This window comes from Sciurus carolinensis, chromosome 5, assembly GCF_902686445.1.
Source record: "Sciurus carolinensis chromosome 5, mSciCar1.2, whole genome shotgun sequence".
Taxonomy (NCBI): domain Eukaryota; kingdom Metazoa; phylum Chordata; class Mammalia; order Rodentia; family Sciuridae; genus Sciurus; species Sciurus carolinensis.
In genome coordinates this window covers 95,517,309-95,538,871 of record NC_062217.1, presented here as the reverse complement: position 1 = coordinate 95,538,871, position 21,563 = coordinate 95,517,309, and the positions used below count along the sequence as shown (strand labels likewise).

Sequence of the window (21,563 nt, the reverse complement as noted above, 5' to 3'; positions counted from 1 at the left end):
AAGAACATAGGAGGTCTTTCCATCTTCTAAGATCTTCAATTTCTTCCTTCAGTGTTCTATAATTTTCCTTGTAGAGGTCTTTTACCTCGTTGGTTAAAGTTATTCCAAAATTATTGAGTTTAGTTTGCTTGCTTTTTTTCTTTGTTGAAGTTATTGTGAATGAGATGGTTTTCCTTATTTCTTTTTCAGTAGAAGTGTTAATAGAGTATAAGAAAGTGATTGATTTATGTGTATTGACCTTATATTCTACTATTTTGCTAAAGTTGTTTATCAGTTCTGTAAGTCTTCTGGTGGAATTTTGTGGGTCTTCTAAATATGGGATCATATCATCAGCAAATAGATCATTTGTTCTTCTTGTACATCTTTAATTTCCTTCTCTTGCCTGATTGCTCTGGTTAGAAGTAAAAAAAAAAAGTAAAAAAAAAAAAAATATGTGAAATAACTAGACCAATTATCAGAAGAAAGTTATATTTACTTAGCATCATCAAGCAAACACATGAACTCAAGATAGCTCAAGGAGCTCAAGATGGTATTCATGCATTTCTTCCACCTTGGACAACTAATGCTAAGAAGGGAGGAAAATCATGACAACATCACAGATGATGGTTGAGTTAAGTCAACTGGAACAGCAGATGAGGAACAAGAAAGGAATTAACTGAGCACTTTCTAAATGCCAGTCACTGTTAGGTGCTCTCACATCCATTGTCTTCTTTACCTAATCTTAAGAAAAAGAAAAAGAAAAAAATCACCCCATACTTCAAGTTAGGTATCAGTGTTCCATTCTTTTAAAAAAATAGGAAACCAGGTTTCAGAAAAATTAAAATCATTGTAGCAGAACTGAAATTTAATTGCAAGCTTATCCTCTCCAAAAATGTGGACACTGTTACAAAGGAGAATTATCAATAATTGCAAGTAAAATTAATATATTCATTACAAACAGCTTTAATTTCTTTTCTCTATTTTAAGACTTGTCCAGGACCAAAATGACATAGTCCAAATTGATGCTTGATTTTTTACTAGTGTTTTAATAACTTAGAGGAGATTCTGGTTAATTTTTTTTTGAAATCTATTGCTTTAAAAAATAAGTTGCCACATAATTGAGATTTTTGTATGATGCCATTATGATTACATTTTGGAATTTTGTGTATGCATATTCTGTATTACTTTTGCTATACTTCATGATGTGGGTCCAAATGAAGAGCTGACACATTCCAAAATACACATTAAGACCATTTGTAAACATTTTTCCAAGTTGAATATTAGAATTAATTTATATTTCCTTTATCAGGCAAAAGAAAGTTATATTTACTTAGCATCATCAAGCAAACATGTGAACTTTGGTCACAAATCCTTCACAAACCACTTCAGTACAATCTGTAACACCATGCGAAATTCCCAGGAGATACTAAAAGTCTTAAAATTCATACTAAAACCACTTACACAACATGCATGTTACATAAGGGTTATGTCCAACTATAATCATGAAATGATAGAGCTTAAAACATTAGGAAAAGAGTGGATTTAGAGAAGTTCCAAAAGTAAGTAAAGCTGTCAACAACTTGACATGCACATGGGCGCATTGTCAACTTGAGCCCTAAGAAGACCTACTCAATTACAAAAGAATACCACTCCATTACTTACCTAGCCAGGAAGAGTCTTTCTCCCCAGTTTACTTGTCCAACCTCTTCCAAAAAATCAAATCAAATAAATAATATAGTAAGCATAATAATAACAGAACTCCTTCACTTGCTAATACTAATTAGTCTACCACAGGTATATAGCAAATATTAAATTAAGATTTATTGATATTTTTGTTAAAGTTGATTGATATTTTTATTTATTCAATGTTCAACCAAGATGCCCCCTCACTTTAATTCCCCAACTTTACCTCCTTTTTGTTCTTTTTCAAACTGTCATTTCTGCCTTTACCTCTGAAGCCTATTCTTCTTTGACTCTTTAAATGTGCTTTCCTAGCATGTATTTCTCATACTTTTGTCTCATTTATTGACCAATTTACCATTCTGAGAGACTTTTAAAAAGTCTTTCTCTGTTTCCCTAGTTGCCAGTGAATGTTCCACTGGGGTAATAATTCTTCCGCCATAATTTCTGGCAAGTCTAGATAACAAACCTCACAATTCTCTCCTGGTTTTCCTTCATGACTTGTTCTCTATGTGGCACCAATTTTTAAGTACAAGATAAATGTATTTCCTCCTTCTAGACCAGGGCTATAATAATGGAACAGAATATAATATCCACCTGCAAGGTGCGAATTTAGAAAAGTCAGAATTTTCTCCCCCATACCTGGTCTTCTCTTCCAACTTCCTTTCTGAACCAGGTCCCACTGGCACCTAAGGCCATCAGGGTCAGGAACAGCCGCTCTGACCTTGCCCAACAGTGAACTCTGGAAATTTCTATTGAGCAATTAAGCAAAGTGATGAGGTAAGGTGTTCATTTTAATCCTCCCCTAACTTTCAGGAAGGAAGAAATCCTAGACCCCAACTTCTAAGTCCTTTTCTTAATCAAATGGGCTAGTGCCCATTGCAAATATAAAATGAGAATGTCTAGAGAAGAAAAGTGGATCCAAATAACAACTTGACTTTCAATCACTTTGCGCTTGAAGATGTTTACTCTTCTTGTCTCTCTCATAAATATGGTGATAGAGGCATAAATGCAGAGAAACATGAAAACCAATTTCACACAAAGTTTGTTCCCAGATGGAGCTTTCAGGAATTGACTGATAAAATGAGAAACAATAAGTATTAGGCATTAGATTCAGGTTAATTTTATTTCTGAGTGAGTACAAATCACTGTAATTTATCAAATTACTGATTCAGTCTTTCATTTGTTTGGCAAGTATCCATGGAATGCTTAGTGGAACATCCAGCTAAATCTTTTGGGCATACAGCAATGAGTACAAGATTGACCCCACATTTAGCAAGTTCACAGTTCAGTAAGAAAGACAGACTTATAAGCAAATAATTATAGAATTGTGTAAAACCAGATAAGGATATATAGGCTTTCTTGAGAGCATTGAGGAGGTGACAATGTTATCCACAGGTTGTCAAAGACAGCATCACAGAACAAACATTGCAATCAAATACAGAAGGATGAATAAGGCCAAGCAGTGAAGTTAGGAGACTTGGGAAGAAAAGAACATTCCAAACAGATAGGCTAAGGTATAAGAAGGAATGGAACACTGAGTGGCGGGCATGTGAATGACACTAGAAGGGGACTCTAGAACCTAATGCTGAAGGGACAGTGTGTCATGATAATGATGGGTTTTTATCCTCTTTACAAACAAATAGATAAAAGTAAACAATTATTATAACAACATGATACAATAGCTAACACCAGTTATTAAATGCTAAAACAATTGTTATTTTAAGTGTATGTTAATATTTAATCTTCAAAAGAGCTATCTTAGTTTTATACATAAGGAAAGGCTGAGGCTCAGAGAGCTTTTCCTGGGATGGAAACAGAAGAATAAAAGAGCAGAACATGTTTAGATTTAGATAGCAGGTTTGGTGGTGAACATACTCTGAAACTAAGAGTTCCATTACTAAGAAAAAACATACTGTCAGAGGAATGGAGAGATATTGATCACATATTACTGAAAGTTGGCAGCACCAGAGGAGACTCCTGCCTCTTCACATGACTGGTTCCTCCTTCACTCCATTTTTAAATGAAAATAAGGAGGAAGGGAAAGGGAAGGAAATCATATAAGGAAATGATGACCCCCTTCCCCAGGAGGCCCTTCTGGAATCACCTCCACTCTGCCTCTGTCCTCCAATATGAGTTAGTAACAGGAAATCATGTGGTCATGAGTTATGCAGTCATGCTGGAAGGCTTGCTGTATGCTGGACCTAAACTGAATGCTTCTCAAATATTTTCTCCTTTGTCTGCACAACAGCAGCATCCATAGTCACTTGTTATCCCATTTCACAGATGAAGAAACTGATACCTAGGGAGGATGTACGAAAATATGATTCTTTCCTGTAATGTTAACTATAACTTTCCTCCATCTAACTTCCATTTCTCTGGCCCTCTGTTCTCTCCTCATCCAGGTTAACATTGCCGTTCCTCAAATCTACACAACTTATTGCAGTCTCTGAATTTAGAGTTGAGGCGCTCCTTATATAATTGGGGATTAGATTGCCTCTTCCTTTCTCCTCTTTTTGATATTATATGTCTGTCTAATACTAATCCAGCACTTCCCCTATGCCAGGAGCTCTTACAAACCCCTTCAATGAATTATTCATGTAATAGCCACAGTGATCCTGAGAGAGGTACTATCATTGTCTCAGTTGAGAATACTGAGACAGAGAGGTTAAGGAATTTGCCTGGAGAATACAGTAGGAACACAATGAGATTTTGAAACCTGAAAGTCCAGTTCCTGGGTCTGGATTCCTATTAAGATATTTTCTCCTTGACGTAGTAGAACTTGTGCAGCTGGCCAATCACTTGTTCTCAAAATTCCTTGGCTTCCAAACCATCTCACTCACTTGGTTCTCCTCCTACCTTTTTTGCATTCCACCTTGGTTTTCTTTGCTGGTTCCTCCTCACATCCCAACTTCTACACATTGGACTCCAGAGATCAGTCTTGGACCTAACTATTCTCTACACTCAGTCCTTAGACGATCTCATCCAGTTTCACAGCTTAAATATCACCTCTACATGGATAACCTCAAAGTCAGCATCTCCTTCCTGTATCTGTCCCAGGAGATTCAAACTTATGTCTACCGCCATCAACTTAACCACATGTACCTCTTAAAGGAAATTAAAGACTAGCATATCCAAACTGGAGCTCCTGCTCTTCTTCCTCCAAAACTGAATGTCATTCTTGATCCTTGTTTTCTCCCAAACAACACATCCAATCAGTCTGTAAAATGTATCCAAAATGTGTCCACTCTTCAAGGCCACCACTGTCTCCACGAAGGGCAAGCCCTTCTCATCTACTTCCTGGAAATAGCAAAGGCTTCTAGTTTATCTCCTGCTTTCCCCCACCACCCCCACCAACAAGAGTAAGGTAAGTGAGGCAAATAAGGAGCTTGTCTCCAGAGTAAAATTTAAAGGGACATCCAAAAACTCAGTAATCAAGACAAATGATATATTAATGCAATATTTTTAAATCAAACCAATGCAAAAATAATTCATAATGAATCAAAGAGTTAAATTTTAAATAAAAACAGGACTAGCCCCTCTATTTGCATTACTTGCCTCTCTGGTCTCATCCTGATCCCAGCCAGTTCTTCTCCCTTCCATATATTCTTAACAGTCACAACAATCCTGTAAAAACATAAGTGAACTCTTGTCTAAGAGCCAAAGTCCTTATTGTTACTGACAAGTTCCACCATGATCTGGCTTGATTTTCTCTCTAACCTAAACTCCTTCTTCTCTCCTCTTTACTGAGCCTCATCCTCTACCACACTGGCCCCTGTGTTCCATCAAGGCACTCCCACCCCAGTCCTTACTCTGCCTAGGCTCTCTGTCTAGAATACTCTATCCAGTAACTCTCTCTTCACCCAGGTCTCTTCCCAAATTCACTTTAATAGGACAAAATTTCCAAGTGTTCACCCACCAATGAACACATTGTAAATATTCCTTTTTGACACTTTATTTTTTTCTCCTCAGAAATTATCACACTACCATTCTATTTGACTTATTGATTTTATTATTTATTGTTTCTCCCACTTGTTATGAAACTCTCAGAGAAGTTTGTGGGAAGGGTCTGTTTCATTCTCTGCCATATCCTCAGTGTCTCAAAAATTCCTGGAAGATGGTAGATACTTAGTAAATTTTAAATTAATAAGTAATAGATACTCATTGGCGCTTTCCTCTACCTCCAGTGCCTCATATGTATAGGTTTTGGATTCTGTTACCTCAATATATTACATTGGGAATTACTCTTTCAAAGTGCAATATTCTCAGATCTGAAGCATTTACAGCTGGCACTAAATTAGAAAACGTATTGCAAAACCTTCATTTCAAATTGACCAAGATTTTCTTTATGTTGAGCAAAACAAATTTAATCTCAAATGCTGACCAAGATTTTTAACAAAAGTTTGATTTGCTTAAAAAAACATTTATCTGGGATTCAAGCTTACCCCTTAGATTTGGTCAAGAGTAAGAGAGAACATTGTTTTGGAGGGATAAAAACTGAATATCCAGTGTCTTTTTGATTTGTTTTGTGGTTGTTGTTATAGTACTGGGGAGTGAACCCAGGGCTTCATACATGCTAGGCAAGCACTCTACCACTGAGCTATACCCCTAACCCTTCAAGCACCTTGTTAGCAAATTCTGAACTTTATTTCTATGTCTTGATTTCCAATGACTTGAGACTAAATTCAAATGTTACACAAATTATCTCAATAACTCAGAGTTAACTCATATGTAATCAAAAGACCTTTCTGATATCAAAAGACCTTTAATCACCTTTAGTAATTATTAACAAAAAAGACAGGTAGGTTTTGCAAAAGCAAACTTGTCATGTCACCATGAACTGTTATCTTTTGATGGAAAAGATGAAGTTCAGCAAAGAGCAAATCTGGAACTTGGCAAAAGATTACAGACTTTGCCTTCAAAGAGCTGTATCACACACAGAAATAAAGGTTTATTTCACACCCATCCATAGCCTCCTTCTCTTGCAAGTTAAATCAGCACAGTGGGAGAGTTTGAGAACATCCAGTGAAGAAACAGTTTAGTAACATTTGGAAAAAGTACAAGAGTTAGATTTTGTCTTAAAGGTAGTTTTCTTTATAAATCTTCAAAAATGCTTTTCATAGTTTTATTTATCTGTTTTAAGAAGATTTATATTGTCTCATAGAGATCCCTAGGCCTGTATTCACCAGCACTTTAGGATTATAAACTGAATACAGGTCTCAATTTACACTATATTTTAGAATCCAAATGTGTCAGTAAAGGTACTTGTCCCAACCCCAGTTGCTACGTGTATATCAAATCATCACTATTAGAAAGAAATTCTATTCTGTCCTTCACAAGATACAAAATCAAGATTAAAAAAGAAAAGAAAAAACTTTTGCAAAGGGTAGACACTGAAACTGGTACGTTAACCTAGTGAGTTAGCAGATTGCCTATGAAACACAATACCCTACAGCTGGGCAGGGAGTGGAGTCAGCATACAGAGAGCACTAACTAAACTCTTCTTAAGAGAATGAGTGAATACAAACTGAGTTGACTTGGGTCAAGAAAGAGTAAGCAAAATTATCAGAAAGGTCACGAAATGGCCATGCTCATCAGCAAAAAATGACACTGACACGGTTCTTTCCCTAAAAATCTAATAAATATTCTTCCTCTGGAATTTTTGCAAATTTTCCTTTGGCTTCCTAAAGTATGTTGAAAATATTGTGTTCTAAATAATTCCTGTTAATTAGTTTGTAGGGTTTTATATTCTATCACCTTAGTAATAGGATACCCATTGCTATTATTACTAGTAATAGCATTATTGCTACTATTGATAATCTTAATACTAGCAATACTACTACAAGTAATATTTTATTACTAGTCTATTACTTAAGTAATAATAATTTTAGTAACAATTCCTAGATGCTGCATTTTTTTTCTAAAATAGTCAGTTTCACTTTTTTCTTCTGTCACTTGATTTTTGACAGTTTTCTATATTATTAATAGTTTATACAGTGCTTTATGAATGATTATGAAAATCAATATAGGAAATCTCAGTGCATTTTGAAAAGAATTTTTCAAAAGGATCTATAGTCAAATACATTAGAGTTCCATTTTGTCCAAATTATTATAAAACACATTCTTCTATCCTGGGCAGCAGAGTACATTAAGCAGAGTAAAATCCCAGCATAAAACCTTCACTGAGCTTTTTATACTCTTGCCCTGATGGCTTTCACCCTATGTTCCTAGTAACCTCTAGAGCCTCACTCCATCACAGCCTGGAACCTTCAGAATAGCCATTAACTTGTCCTGGAACCTGTGAATTTGAACAACAACCATCATGTTTGGAATAGGGTTCAAATCATATTCCCCAAACAGAAAGTATAGACAACCAAATCTGAAATTATATGTACATACACTCAGAGAGACATGGACTTATGTAAACTTTCATCATTTCCTAGACTCTGCAAAGGGTTGAGTTGTGTAGGTCATACGTGATCTAGGTGTTGGTAGGCCCTTCCAACACCTCCTCCAAAGGATCCATTGTTCCTGTTTTGTTAAAATCCATGCCACATTTTCATCATGTACCCTGTGTACCATATGTGGCTTCTGTATATCTCTCACCAGCACAGTCTCCTCTAAAAGTTTACCTTTGGAAAATAAGTAGACAAGTATCTTAGGAAACAGGTAGAATAGATAAATGAAGCTCAATCTCAGAATTCTGATGTCTATTCTTTGCTGATTTGATGTAGACAGAGTGCCCTCTTTCCCCATCTGTAAGGACCAACCTTCTTTTTTTTTGGTACTTGGAATTGAACCCAGGAGCACATTACCACTGAGCCACAACCCCAGCCCTCTTTATTTCTGCCCTTGAGACATGGTCTTGCTAAGTTGCTGAGGCTGGCCTCAAATTTGCAATCCTCTTGCCTTAGCCTTCTAAGTCACTGGGATTATAGGTTTACACCACCATGCCTGGCTCTCCATATTCTTCTAATTGATGTGAATTCATTTGTTCTTGACTATTTGGTGATATCCTAAGGTAACTAGATTGAGAATTACTGATATGCATCCTAACAGGAGAAGGGATACCACTCATTTTCACCTTCTAAGTTTCAACTATACTTAACATTTTTAAGCACCCTATTCTTAATGAGTACATTTAGTCACCTGCTTTGTTTGTGTGTGGCTGTTAGTTGCTCTAACCTCAATGACTCATTTGTAGAGAATGTTTCCTAAAGATGTTCTTCATCAGAAGGACAAGTTTGGACTTGGTAACAGTGATTTACTTAATTTATCTTAAATTTGGTTTCAGTGAGCTACCCTAATTAACCTGATTTTTTGCTGATAATCACTCTCAATGGAATCAAATCACAAATCCGGGGATGGATTGAGCGGCACCCAGAAGGAAGCAGCCCTCCGCGCACTGGTCCAGCGCACAGGATATAGCTTGGTCCAGGTAGGAACTCCTTTTGACATCTGCTGAGACTCACCACTGAATTCACACAGTGGTGGGAACATTAGTGGTCCTCAGATGCAAACCATGAACTTGTATAACTCTTCACATGGCTGTCCTTTTCCAAAACAGAAGAAAACTGCATCCTTTAATTTCTGTGTTGACGGGCCTTCTATTCTAGGTTATCCACTCAACTTTATCTTCTCACTGAAAAACAGAGTTGGTATCCACAGTCATACAGACTATCACAGTTTTGAAAGAACATTTTAGAATACGAAAAGGCAGGTGGGATTTCCCATTCTTGATGAAGCAGAACTAAACTAGTATTTCAGGAATCAGCAAGAGAAAATGTCTGAGGAACTAGCCTTAGTTTCCAAAAAAGATCACTGCAGATATAAAAGGATTTGTGGGCATGGAGTCAAGAAATGAACTTTTGGCAGCCTACCTATTCCAGTTTGTTTTCTCAGAATACCTGCCCATCCAGCTTAGAATATAAAACACTAAATTTTGCTTGTGTTCTAAATAAACTATCTTATGGACATAATGAATATGCCACAGTGAATTTTGCCTTAATGAATATCTATAATGCAATAATTTAAAAAATTATAAATAAATAGAAGAAGGACCAGTGGAGTAGAGGAAAGCAATCAGGAGAGGGAGAACTGAAGAGAAAGGGGTAAGTCCTAGGGCTGAATTGGAGCAAATTATATTCCATGCATGTATCATTATGTCAAAATGAAGCCCAATATTACATATAACCATAATGCACTAATAAAATTTTTTAAATATAACTAAAAAGGTCACAATCTTAAAACTGTATTAAGAATTATCTGTAAATTATTATTGTCATTATAATAACTTCCTTTAGAGAACTAATGCTGCATTGAAAACCTGTTAGAAACATATAAATTATTTAGTTGAATAAATAATGTTATTTTTATAGTAAGAAAAAGTATTTTAAGTCCTCAACTCTTGTCTTTCATCCATACTTTTCCAACTTAACAAATCTAGATACTATCATGAATATAAATATCATATGTGCTTAACCATAAAATATGCAACAGTATCTTTTACTAGATGTTCTTTTGTAAGATTGTTTCAAAATATATAATTTGTTTCACCAGTTCTACAAATCATGACATGCTTCATTATATGTAATACAATGCTCCAAGTTATTTATATTCTTCATTTGAATGAACTTAACATCTTTTCCCTTTCCCATGTTTGTCAGAATGGAGGGTGTTTTTTCCATTTTCCTGCTTTATGCTTTACTCTCCCAATGCCAGTTTGCTAACTGCAGTTTCTGACTAGGAGTTGAACAGAAGGGAGGGAGAAGAGAACAGGAGAAGAGAGGAAAGTTCTTCCTTGACTAATTCTGGTGCTGGGCTCTCTGGGCCTTATAGATATAGAAAGCTGTGGGTTACTAGGTAGGATTGTCAGAGATGCTCTTCATCCCACAGCCAGGGTCTTTCATCTGGCTGCACTTTTCCCAACCTCAGCCTCTTTGTGTTGAGCTCAGATCTTTGTGTTTTGACACCAGGCAGCCCTCTTGGAAAGGAAGACAACAGAGGAGTTCCACAGATAGCCACTTCCCTAGACACACTCATTGAGCTAGTAAACTGGAAGCCCAGGCAACACAAAGCAGCTGCTCCCCTGACCAATGTCAGGGCAGTGGGCCACCTGTCAGTTCACCTTTAGATATCTCAGGAGCAAGTGTGTTCTCACACATCCTGGTATGTTCCCCAGATAAAAGGGCAAATATCCATCTGCCCGAACACTTTTCTTAACCCCTTTTCCCTGGTATAGGCAAAGGGAAGGACACCCCACAATCCCTACTGTGCAGAGAGATGGAGATTTAATACAACAGCAGTCACCTCCAAACATCTTTGTGTAGACTCCAAAAACTCCTCTGAAGTTCTTCAATCATGCAAGTGGAAGCAACCCTCTTTTTTGGAGATAAAAACAGTTAAAGTTTACTAATGGTTTAAAAATAATTCGAAAGAAAAAATAATTAGACTTTTATTGTCTTGGAACAAGAAACATTAGCTTCTCCTTTGACTTAAGTGAAACTTTCAAAAGTCAACTATGGATAAAAATTTATTGAAATTTTAACAAACCCTAAATAACACAGCTAAACTTTGTAATGTGTTTATTTTAAGTAATATTTGTTAATAGAATGACTATTAGATCAGAAATTCTCTAGTAACATGGAAGCCTAAAATTCTAAATAACAATTATTTAGACTTAAAACCTCTAATCAAAATGTAAATACACATAAAATTACTTTCAAGTGAATTGAAAAATACTTCCTGATATTGACTGCAAAATGTGGAAAATCACTCAAATTTTAAAATCAGAAGGGCTATAATCTAACCTGTTCCCTACCATATACAAGTTGTATGATCTTGAATAAGGGACTTGACTGCTTTAGGCCTTAATTTCCCAAAAAATCAGCTAGGTCCTCCTCTACTCTACTGGCCATGAATCTGTGGTTCCAGTATCTTCTGAATCTAGTTATAAGTCAACAGAGTCAGCAGACTGACTATTTGGTTGAAGAAGTGGACCAGACATGTGTGAAGATATAGCCTTAAACTGGGTGACATAGAAAAGGCCTTCAGTCTTCTTCAGTCTTTCTACTCAGGATTAGAACAAAGTTTAATGATTAATATGATCAAATAAAGGAGGCAACATCAACATCAGAATCAGATTTACTTTTTAAAACATCGCCATGCAAAAATGAAGAAAAATCTTAATACAATTCAAGAAGTACACCCCTAAGGTAATGGTGTAGAATTTTGTGGTATTTGCTAAGTTATGGTTTGGTCAATTTACTTCTATGATTTATCTTTGCGGTCTCTGAAATTAAACATTAGATTTTTCCAGAACAAAAATTCAAAAACAGGATGACAAAGTTGTCCTCTCATCACTAGCAAGACAAGTAAAGCTATCAAAAATAGAATTTTTCAAGTTACTTAATACAAGCCAATCCTTTACATGGCAACTGACACAATAATGTGTACCTTTGAAGATTTAAAAGTTTTGTGATTTTTTTATAATTGAATATCTTTGAATATTGATAGCTGAGAACTTTTATCAAAGTACTTTAGAGAATAGAAGAAACTCAATGCAGTACCCTGTATATAGAAGGCCTTCACATAAATAGTATTGATAAAATTTACAAGTTCAAGTTTAAACTTTATAGTTGTACTATGCCATGTAGAAATACTTGGGTATTGTGCTACAATGTGTTTTGTCTCCGTGTAATGGAATTATTTGTATGGTTTTGTTTTTTTTTTCTAATTTTCACTCCTAATTGTACTTTCCAAAGCTATCATATGTTTCTTTGAGAATCAAAGAAAAAGTATATTATTATTATGGTCCTTATCACAAGAATGTATTCATGGTGTGAGTCATAAACTCTGGTGTGTGATGCTTCCTCCCCCTAGGATTTTCTCCTTAAACCCAGGAAAGTACATATTCATAGATGAGTATATTCAGAAAACTTTCTACCCAATGTGGGGTCAGTTTGCATTAATTTTAACCCTACTACTACTAAAGCCAAATTTATATCTAATAAATATCACCCTCAAGTGGTTTGAATACTTTTTAAAAGTAGACTCGGGATTATTATCATATATCATTTTTACATGATTTAAAATACAGTGTGTATTAGCATTACTTGTTCAATTGTGCTATTTTATAATCTATTTTCTAAAAATCATTATGAGCCAGTCAATGTTTATGAACTATGATAATTGCATTCTTCTTTTTATTCATTTATTTTTGTACGGGGGATAAACCCAGGGGCAGGCAATTTACCACTGAGCTACATCCCCAACCCTTTTTATCTTTTTATTTTGAGACAAGTTCTCACTAAGTCACTTAGGCCCTCACTAAGTTGCTGAGGCTGGCCTTGAATTTGTGATTCTCCTGCCTCAGCCTCCCAAATTTCTAGGATTACAGGTATGTGCCACTGCACCAGGCTCCTATTGCATTATTACACCAATAGTTGCCCTAAATAAACATCAAGCCTTTTTTTGTTTACTTTGTTTTTCTGCTTGTTTCCTTGGTGTATATTATTGAAACCAATGCGTTAGTGCTGGGTCTTGAGATTACAGAAGTATAAAATGTATTGCCTGACCCAAAGTGGATGTAAAGTTGATGGGATGAAAAGTAACTTATCAAGAATTTTAAATGGGCTGGGGATATAGCTCAGTTGGTAGAGTGCTTGTTCAATCCCCAGACCACCACCAAAAAAAAAAAAAAAAAAAAAAAAAATTTAAAATGGGAATCAATATGTCAGTCTTTAATAAACAATATAGTAAAAGTAACACAAAATATGAGTATGTTCTTCTGTATAAGGCCCTATAAAAGTGTTTAAGCTTCCTTAAAAGAAGTAGGTGTATCCTTCTTATCCTACACATCCTTGCCAACTTAAGCACCAACCTCATTCATTCATTTATTAATGCCTTTATTGATTCCACAAAGAAAAACATGGTTTCTGCCTTTGTGGAGATAATTTTCATAGGGAAGACAGAAAGTAAACAAACAAATAAATAAAATAGTTATAGATAATAAGTGCCTGGAATATCATAAACCCGGTTGTGAGACAAAGAATTTCAGGTGACCTTCTTCAGAAAAGATGGCATTGAAGTTAAGATTTACAGGAGAAAGCAAACCTTGCAGTCAAGAAGTTTTCAACATCCTTGGCAGAGGGGACCACTCCTTTACCAAATACTTGTAAAATGCATGACCTTTGAGAAGTAAAGATATTTATGAGTTTTAATTTCAAAGATCTAGAAAGATTACAACAGATAAATAAGAGACATAAGTGGATTTCATTTATCCATCCTTTATTAAGCAGACATGAAGCTAGTTTCCTGGGAACAGTCCCCTCAAGCTAAGAACAAAATATATTCTTTAATTCCCACCCCTCAACTTTGCTTCCCATGCATTCTCTCTTATGGGGAGTTTCAGTACAACTGTTTTGCTTCTAATTTGTTCAACTCTTGAACAAATACATACAAGCCATAAAGTACAGAGGACGGCACTAGATCAACATAAGTCTGAATAGAATACCAATCCCCTTCTTATGGTAAAGATAAATCCACCTAAATTAATTACCCTTCTCTGGTCTGGTGTAACGTACATTAGTAATTTTAATTGGACCTATCAAATTGTCAAAGGTCAAAGACAAACAGAAGTTCCTGGAAAGCAGCTACAGAAAAGAAGCAAATAAAATATAAGGGAGTTTCAGTATGCCTAGCTACAGACTTCAAGGCAGAAACTTACAGACTAGAGGAAATAAGATAATATATTCAAAATTCTGAAGGAAAAAAATAATACTATGATGAACACTATATCTAGCAAAACTATCCTTCAGAAATGAAAATGAGATAGACGTTCCTAGACAAATAAAAGCAGAGGGAATTCATCACCACCAGGCTTGTGATACAAGAAATGTTAAAGGGAATTCTGAAAAGACAAAAAAAAAAAAAACACTAATGAGTAACATGAAAACATCTAAAGGTATAAAACTCACTGGGAAAACTAAAGATCTGGACAAATTCAGAATACTCTAATATTATAATCATGATATGTAAACCACTAATATCTTTAGTATGAAGAGTAAAAGACATCTCAGCACTGCATCTAAATAAATAAAATAAGGATCCATTGATAACAAAAAAGAAAAAAAAGAAAGTAAAAGACAAAACTATTAAAAATGGTAACTATAATAATTTGTTATGGCATATATAATAAGATGTAAATTGTGACATCAAAAATTCAAAATGGGGGAAGGGGTTAAAGAATTGAAATTTGAACTGGGCCTGGAGCATGTCTATAATTCCAACCACTTGGGAGACTGAGGCAAGAGGGTCATAAGTTTGAGTTTTAGCCTGGGAAACTAAATGAGATGCTGTCTCAACATAAAAAAGGATGGGGGTGTGATTCCATGGTAGAGGACTTGCCTAGCCTGTACCAGGCCCTGGGTTCAATCCCCAGTTTCTCTCTCTCTCTCTCTCTCTCTCTCTCTCTCTCTCTCACATACACACACACACACACACACACACACACACACACAAGTAGTTTTCTTTCTTTCCTTCTTCCTTTTTACATAATCGAAGTTAACTTCTTACCCGTCCATAATAACCTGTAATAACTACAAGATGCTGTTTGTAAGCCTCATGGTAACCACAAAGCAAAAAATGATAATACACTTTTTTTTAAAGCCAAGAAATCAGAACATACTACTAAAGAAAATCACTTAACCAAAAAGAAGATGGTAAGAGGGAAAAGGGAATAATAGACCTACAAAACAACCAGAAAACAATTAACAAAATGGTAGTAGTAAATCTTTACCCATTAATAATGGCCTTCAAGGTAGATTTAATTCTCCAATTAAAAGATACAGAATGGATGAGTGGATGAGAAAAAATAAGACCCAACTATATGCTACCTACAAGAGACTCTCTTCATGTGTAAGGACACACATGAAGGGCTCAGAATTTTAGTAGTGAAGGGATAGCAAAAGATATTCCATGCAAATGGGAAGCAAAGACAAAGGGAGTATATACACGTTTATCAGATAAAATGCACTCAAATTAAAAAAAATAGTAAAAAAAGACAAGAGCATTAAATAACAATAAAGAAATCAATTCAACAGGAGAGTACAACTAATAGAATTAAAACAATAAGTAACTTTAGGACCCCGAGTTTACTAATTGGTTTCATCTGGACTGGCCCCAGAGAGCAGCAGATGGAAAAACACTGTGACATTGACAGTTTTTCCAACCACTGCACAAAAAAAAATATTTTAGGAACAGAAATAGGAATTTGACTTCATGGCAAAATATAGCTTCTGGGTCCTTTTTCTTCTATTGCCTGTTCTCACCACCTGCTTACATCCCTGCTATCCAAGGACTTAGGTCATTCACCAAGTACACGGATACCAATTCTTTAAATAGGTAGCAATAAGCCTGAGAACAAGATGGGACCAGTAGATCATCACAGATGCATGCTTCCCTAAGCTTATCACCCCAGCTACTCATGGACCAACTTTATTTTAAAGTGCAGAAGAAACCTTGCTTTTTCCTAGCCACACTTTTTCCTAGTGTGGTCTAGAAGACTACAAATGAAGGATCCAATTAAGGAGAGTGCATGTGCCCAATATTTTTGTGAATTTCATCATCCATAGAAATGGGTTCCAGAAGCTATTTTCAAATAGCAATAAATTTCTCCCCAAATAGCCTAATAGAGAGTTGGCATAAGAGATCTTCAATGTAAGATCCAAAATCTTGTAGAATTGTGTACTTGTGGTACATTCCCTTGAATTTCTAGCACAAAGATTTTCTATTTATCAGATTAGAAACTAATGTAAACCTCATGACCCAAATATGAAGCAGCATGACGGGATGTTTGGACTCTGCTTGCAGGCAACTTCAGGGTTTTTCTAAGTGATACCTACTTGTTAATTCTGATCAGAAACCAAAAATAAGTGACTTCATCTTTGGAGTTTAAAGCATACCATTATGAGATATAAAGACAGTTTTCAAACATAGCTAGGCAAAGAAATTAGTGAGATCATGAGCTGTGCCATCAGGAACTTCAGCATCTGAAATCCTTTAAAACATTATTTCAGATGTGCTGGGAAGGGAACTGAGAAGATGTTAAATGGTGCACCACAGCATTAAGCAACCTTGAATCATATACTGAAAGAATTAATCCACTCTCAGTACTTCTTCAGACTTTCTGATGACAAAACTTAGCAGTTGGAGTCATGTCTTAAATAATCCCCTAGACCTTGCTAATCTTTTTAAATAAAGAAAGTAGGACAAGGGCTCAGAACTTTTAGTAGACAACAGTGTCTAGTTAGAAGAGGATCACAATTTTCCTTTTTCATAACTGTTTTTGTAATTACCTTTCATTTGTGAGAAATGATATATGGATATTCTCTATATATATAATATATATGTCCTATATGCATTAATCTTTTACTATATTCACATATATATTATATACTATTATATATACATATATACATAGATACAATATAATATGTTTCTTCAACAGTGAATCAATGCAAAGAAAGTTGTTAAGTAAAAAGATGTCAAGTAGATACAAATTTTCAAACATAGATATACAAATTTTTAAAATTCCAACAACATTACCTGTAAGGCTTCCATTAATTAACTCACAAAACATCCTATGAACATTTTTCCTCGTTTAAATATGGCATCAAAGTCAGCCTCCCTTTCACAAGCATCCTAGCACCCCACAGGACTATTGCAAACATCTAGTAAACCTAACTTTTATTTTATAGATGAAGAATTGAAAGAAGGGATTGAATGTCTTGCCAGGTCCGTCAGTTTATGAAAAATTAAAATCCATGGGGATATAATAAAGAGAACAATGACTATATGAAATTCTTTGCATGCCAAAATCCAAGTGCAGTAGATGAGATTACCCTTGGCAGATGTTGAAGTAGGAAAAGACAAGAAAGCAATCATCCAAACCAGATGTTCCTTATGTCTTTATCCACCTGTGGACAGTTTTATATAACTTAATGAGATCTTCATCTGCTTTAATAGTATTAGTTAATCCAAAAAGGCAAACTGTATCTGTAAGTATATATAAAAAGTTAGGTGGGTTTATTTGATAGATTACATATTCCAATACCCAAAAGCAAGAACATATCACCAAAGTTTTCACCTAGTGATTTCTTAAGTGCACTTTAAAGGCTCCTGTACACGTGGCACTGTGTTGAGTGAGACACATGTATAGAGCCAGAGGTGAACATGAGCACAGCAACTCCTAGTCTCTGGAAGAAAATATGTGTTCCACAGTCCATCATTATGCAAACCTCACTGGAAAACATAAACAGAGAATCTTTTTAAAATATATTTTAAAAATATATTTAAATATTTAAATATATTTAAATATATTTTAAATATATTTTTTAGTCATAGATGGACACAATACCTTTATTTTATTCATTTATTTTTATTTGGTAGTGAGGATCAAACCCAGTGCCTAACATAAGCTAGAGAAGTGCTCTACCACTGAGCTACAACCCCAACCCCATTAGAGTCTTAGTAGTGAGCTGACATTTTACTTTTCCCTTCATTTAAACAACTGTGCATATCAATGTTTTCTGATTTCAATTTCATGTATTCTTGATATCCCATGTGAATGGCAAAAACTTACATAATAAAAAACTTTATAAAATGGAAGTTATTTTTTTAAATCTGCTTGTTTTTGAATGCTTCAAACATTGATAGAGAATCCCTAAGGGGTAGTTTGTAATACATAATCCTTAAAGGTAAAAGAAAACTATTAAAAAAATGTTATTATTAAAGGTGTAAATTTTGACACACAAAAAAACTGATTTCGCTTCCATAAAACAACTAGAAGGATGATATTAGGACTGTTTACCTAGGCAATGGAACTTCAATTGTCTATTTTTAGGATAATAATATCTGGTATTCATATTACGTATGCCTTACAAGGATAATAGAAAACAGATATTAAGAGTAACACTGACTTCCTGAGCCTATAAATATGTAAGTTACATAAATTATGCTCACTAAAAATTCCTAGTATAAAAATAGATTTTGCCACTATGATGTCACCAATTTTAACAAGATGTGAAAATGAACAAATTACACAAAACAGAGAATTATCCTTCATATAGAATCAATGAAATGAATATTCCCTATAGCACTGTCTGTTCTTCTCAGGCAACAAAATCTCCATAAGACTCAATGTAAAATCATGTCTAGGAGGGTCTTTTCAGTAGATTTTATTTAAGGCCCATTAGATTTGCTTTAGACCCCATCACATCATAAGGGATCTGGAATCTAGATGGAATGTAATTGAAATCATGCCCAATAAAAACTTTTAGTCAGTCTCACAAATTAATAAGTAGGAACCCCTAGTATAAAATCAGGAACCACAACAGCACAATCTGAATAGATGTTCTTAATGTATTGATATCAACTCTGAGAACCATCCTCAGCAGTTTGACCACAGAACCACTGTCTTGAGTATGGCAAGCTGTGAAGGCTAGAAATGCCACCCAGCATTGATAAATTGGCAGGGAACAGCAGCAAACATAAACCCAGTTAATTGGAAAATAGATAGGAGAACATCTGAAAGCACTTTAGTTAGGAAAAATATGCAAATTCTTCCCTTTTGGAGAGAAAGAAAAATATACAGAACCAAAGAGAACCACTAAGATGATTACAAATTTGTAATAACAAATTTGTAAAAATCCATTAAAAATTGAAATTACTGCTCAGGAAGAAAACAGATTGAATGAGTGTTTGTCAATTAATATCCTTCCAGTTTATAAATGGGATCATGTATGGGGAAGCCACTATGTGGTCTCCATGTCTGATGAAGTAGGCAATAGCACACAGAGTGTAGAATTATGAAGCTGGGAAACCTGAAAAGGAAAGTCTTCACAACTTTGGATGGTAAATACACCATGAAGTTCACCTGAGAATCATGGAACCCTTATTCTAGTATTTTCTGTAATAAATGAAACCACTTTGTCTTGGGACAACTCATGTAATGTCTCTGAGCTTTCTCATCTATAAAATGAGTATATGGGGTTAATCAAGAACCAAAGAGCAGTAATGTCTTGATGAGGAGCATGGACCTAGGATTTAGATTTTATCTCTGCTGCTCACTACTTATATGAATTTGGATTAATTCCATCCCTTCAGTTCCTTATCCTCATGGGTTTGTTGAAAAAATTATTTAAATGAATACACATAGAACACCTAACACAGTGCCTGACTCAACCAGATTTAACTGTTGTTTTTGCAGTTGTTAATTTTAAGTGCAAATAACAGAAGATAATTATGTCTGATTAAGTAGAAACAGTTTATTAAAAGAATATTAGGTTATAGCAATTGTGGACTTAGAGAACAAGATTCAAGGGTGAGCTTTTAGGAATAAAACCCCAAAACACATCACAAATTGTAAGAAGAAAATATATTCATCATTACAGAATGCTCAACACTAAAGTTTGCACTGCTGTGATTTTGGAACCAGAATTCAATTTTATTTTACTGTAAATCCATGATCATCCCAGCTGCAAGAGAAGTTGGAAAAGCAAGTATCTGGCAATTAAAAATTCTGCAAGAGAAGGTGGTTTTGCACAGATTCCCCAAATATATAAAAAATTCAGATGACTGGTGGCCAAATGAACTCAATTTCAATTGAAACTTTTCAATTTCCATGCTAAGCCTTATAACCCAGAATGATCTATTAAAGAAGGCTGTCTGCTTTTATTGAAGGTCAAGAAGATGGTAGCCACAATATCTTTAAGACTCTATGGCTTCATTATGGAGGATTTGAAATACCTATGACAGGAGGGATTTCCAAATACTCTTGACATGCAAACTGAGTTACTGGGTAGGCTCAACATTCAATATTTAAAATAAAGTCACTGGATTTGTAGTTAAAAATCAGGTCCTCAATTTTTAATTTGCACAGTTGAATTATGTGACTAGAGAGAGAAACAAGTCTTTGATTGGAAAAGTAAAATTTTCAGAGTTTGATAAACATCCTTTCATTTAAAAAATTCTATATTCTTTCTCTGAACTATTAATACATTTGGGCTGCTTGGGAGAGTACATCCCATAGGAATGATATCAGTCAGGAGTGAAAAGAGCAGTTATAATTGGAATTTATCTATTTTAAACTCTTAAACTATAAAAATAGGGACTGCAATACCAGCAATCCAGAGCCCAACTGTCCTTTCTGAGTAAAGGACAGCTATTCTAACCCCATGACTAAATTCCAGGGCCTGTCTTAAATCGGTCCGGATTTCTAACTACTGGTGCATTCCAACCCACTGGTTGGCTCAGCAAGCACATCTCCTCCACATCTCCTTCATGAACTTAGGGCATCTCTGAACCAGTCAGACTATTTGCAATCCCAAAGACTATTCTTGGAGAATTTTTTCAAGTGTTTATAGAAACCACAGAAACACAATTAATAAATGTTCTTAACCATTTTTATCTTAAAAACAAATGAATCCTCTTATATACATAATGGTCACAAAATAGCTTGGTGACAATTTTAGCAATTAAGACAATTAAGAAAGTTGAAGGGAAAATTAGAAAGATCAATCTGCCCATTGCCTTTTTATTTTCAAACTATCAGATGAAGCCTGTCAAATCAGAAATTCTGAAAGAGCCTCTTGACTATCATGGGAAGAGGGCTTGACTTCCTCAACCAAACAGGCAGAAATAATGTCAAATTTATACTAAGTTTATTACAATGATATATTGAATGTTACAGACATCTAAGATACACAGAAATGAACACAAAGGGTATTATCATTAGTCAAGTGGAAAGACATGACCCAGGGAGAACTATGATTGGCCTCTCTGTAAGATATTCTCCCAAAAATTTACTGTTTTAAGATGACTGAAAATTGGAAAGAATTTTAAAT

The 21,563-nt window shown here is 35.0% G+C and overlaps 1 protein-coding gene across 3 annotated transcripts in view; it reads left to right on the top strand.

Annotated features, from left to right (window-relative positions):
* A1cf (APOBEC1 complementation factor) overlaps positions 1-21,563 on the top strand; it is a 73,007-nt gene that overhangs the window by 15,106 nt on the left and 36,338 nt on the right. For 2 of the 3 annotated variants that reach the window (XM_047553383.1, XM_047553382.1), the window contains exon 2: positions 8,954-9,097. The exons of the other annotated variant lie outside the window; for it this stretch is intronic. In XM_047553383.1, coding sequence (XP_047409339.1) covers positions 8,999-9,097 — 99 coding nt within the window. In that variant the 5' untranslated portion in view covers positions 8,954-8,998. The remainder of the gene's footprint in view (positions 1-8,953; positions 9,098-21,563) is intronic. 3 annotated transcript variants of the gene reach the window in all.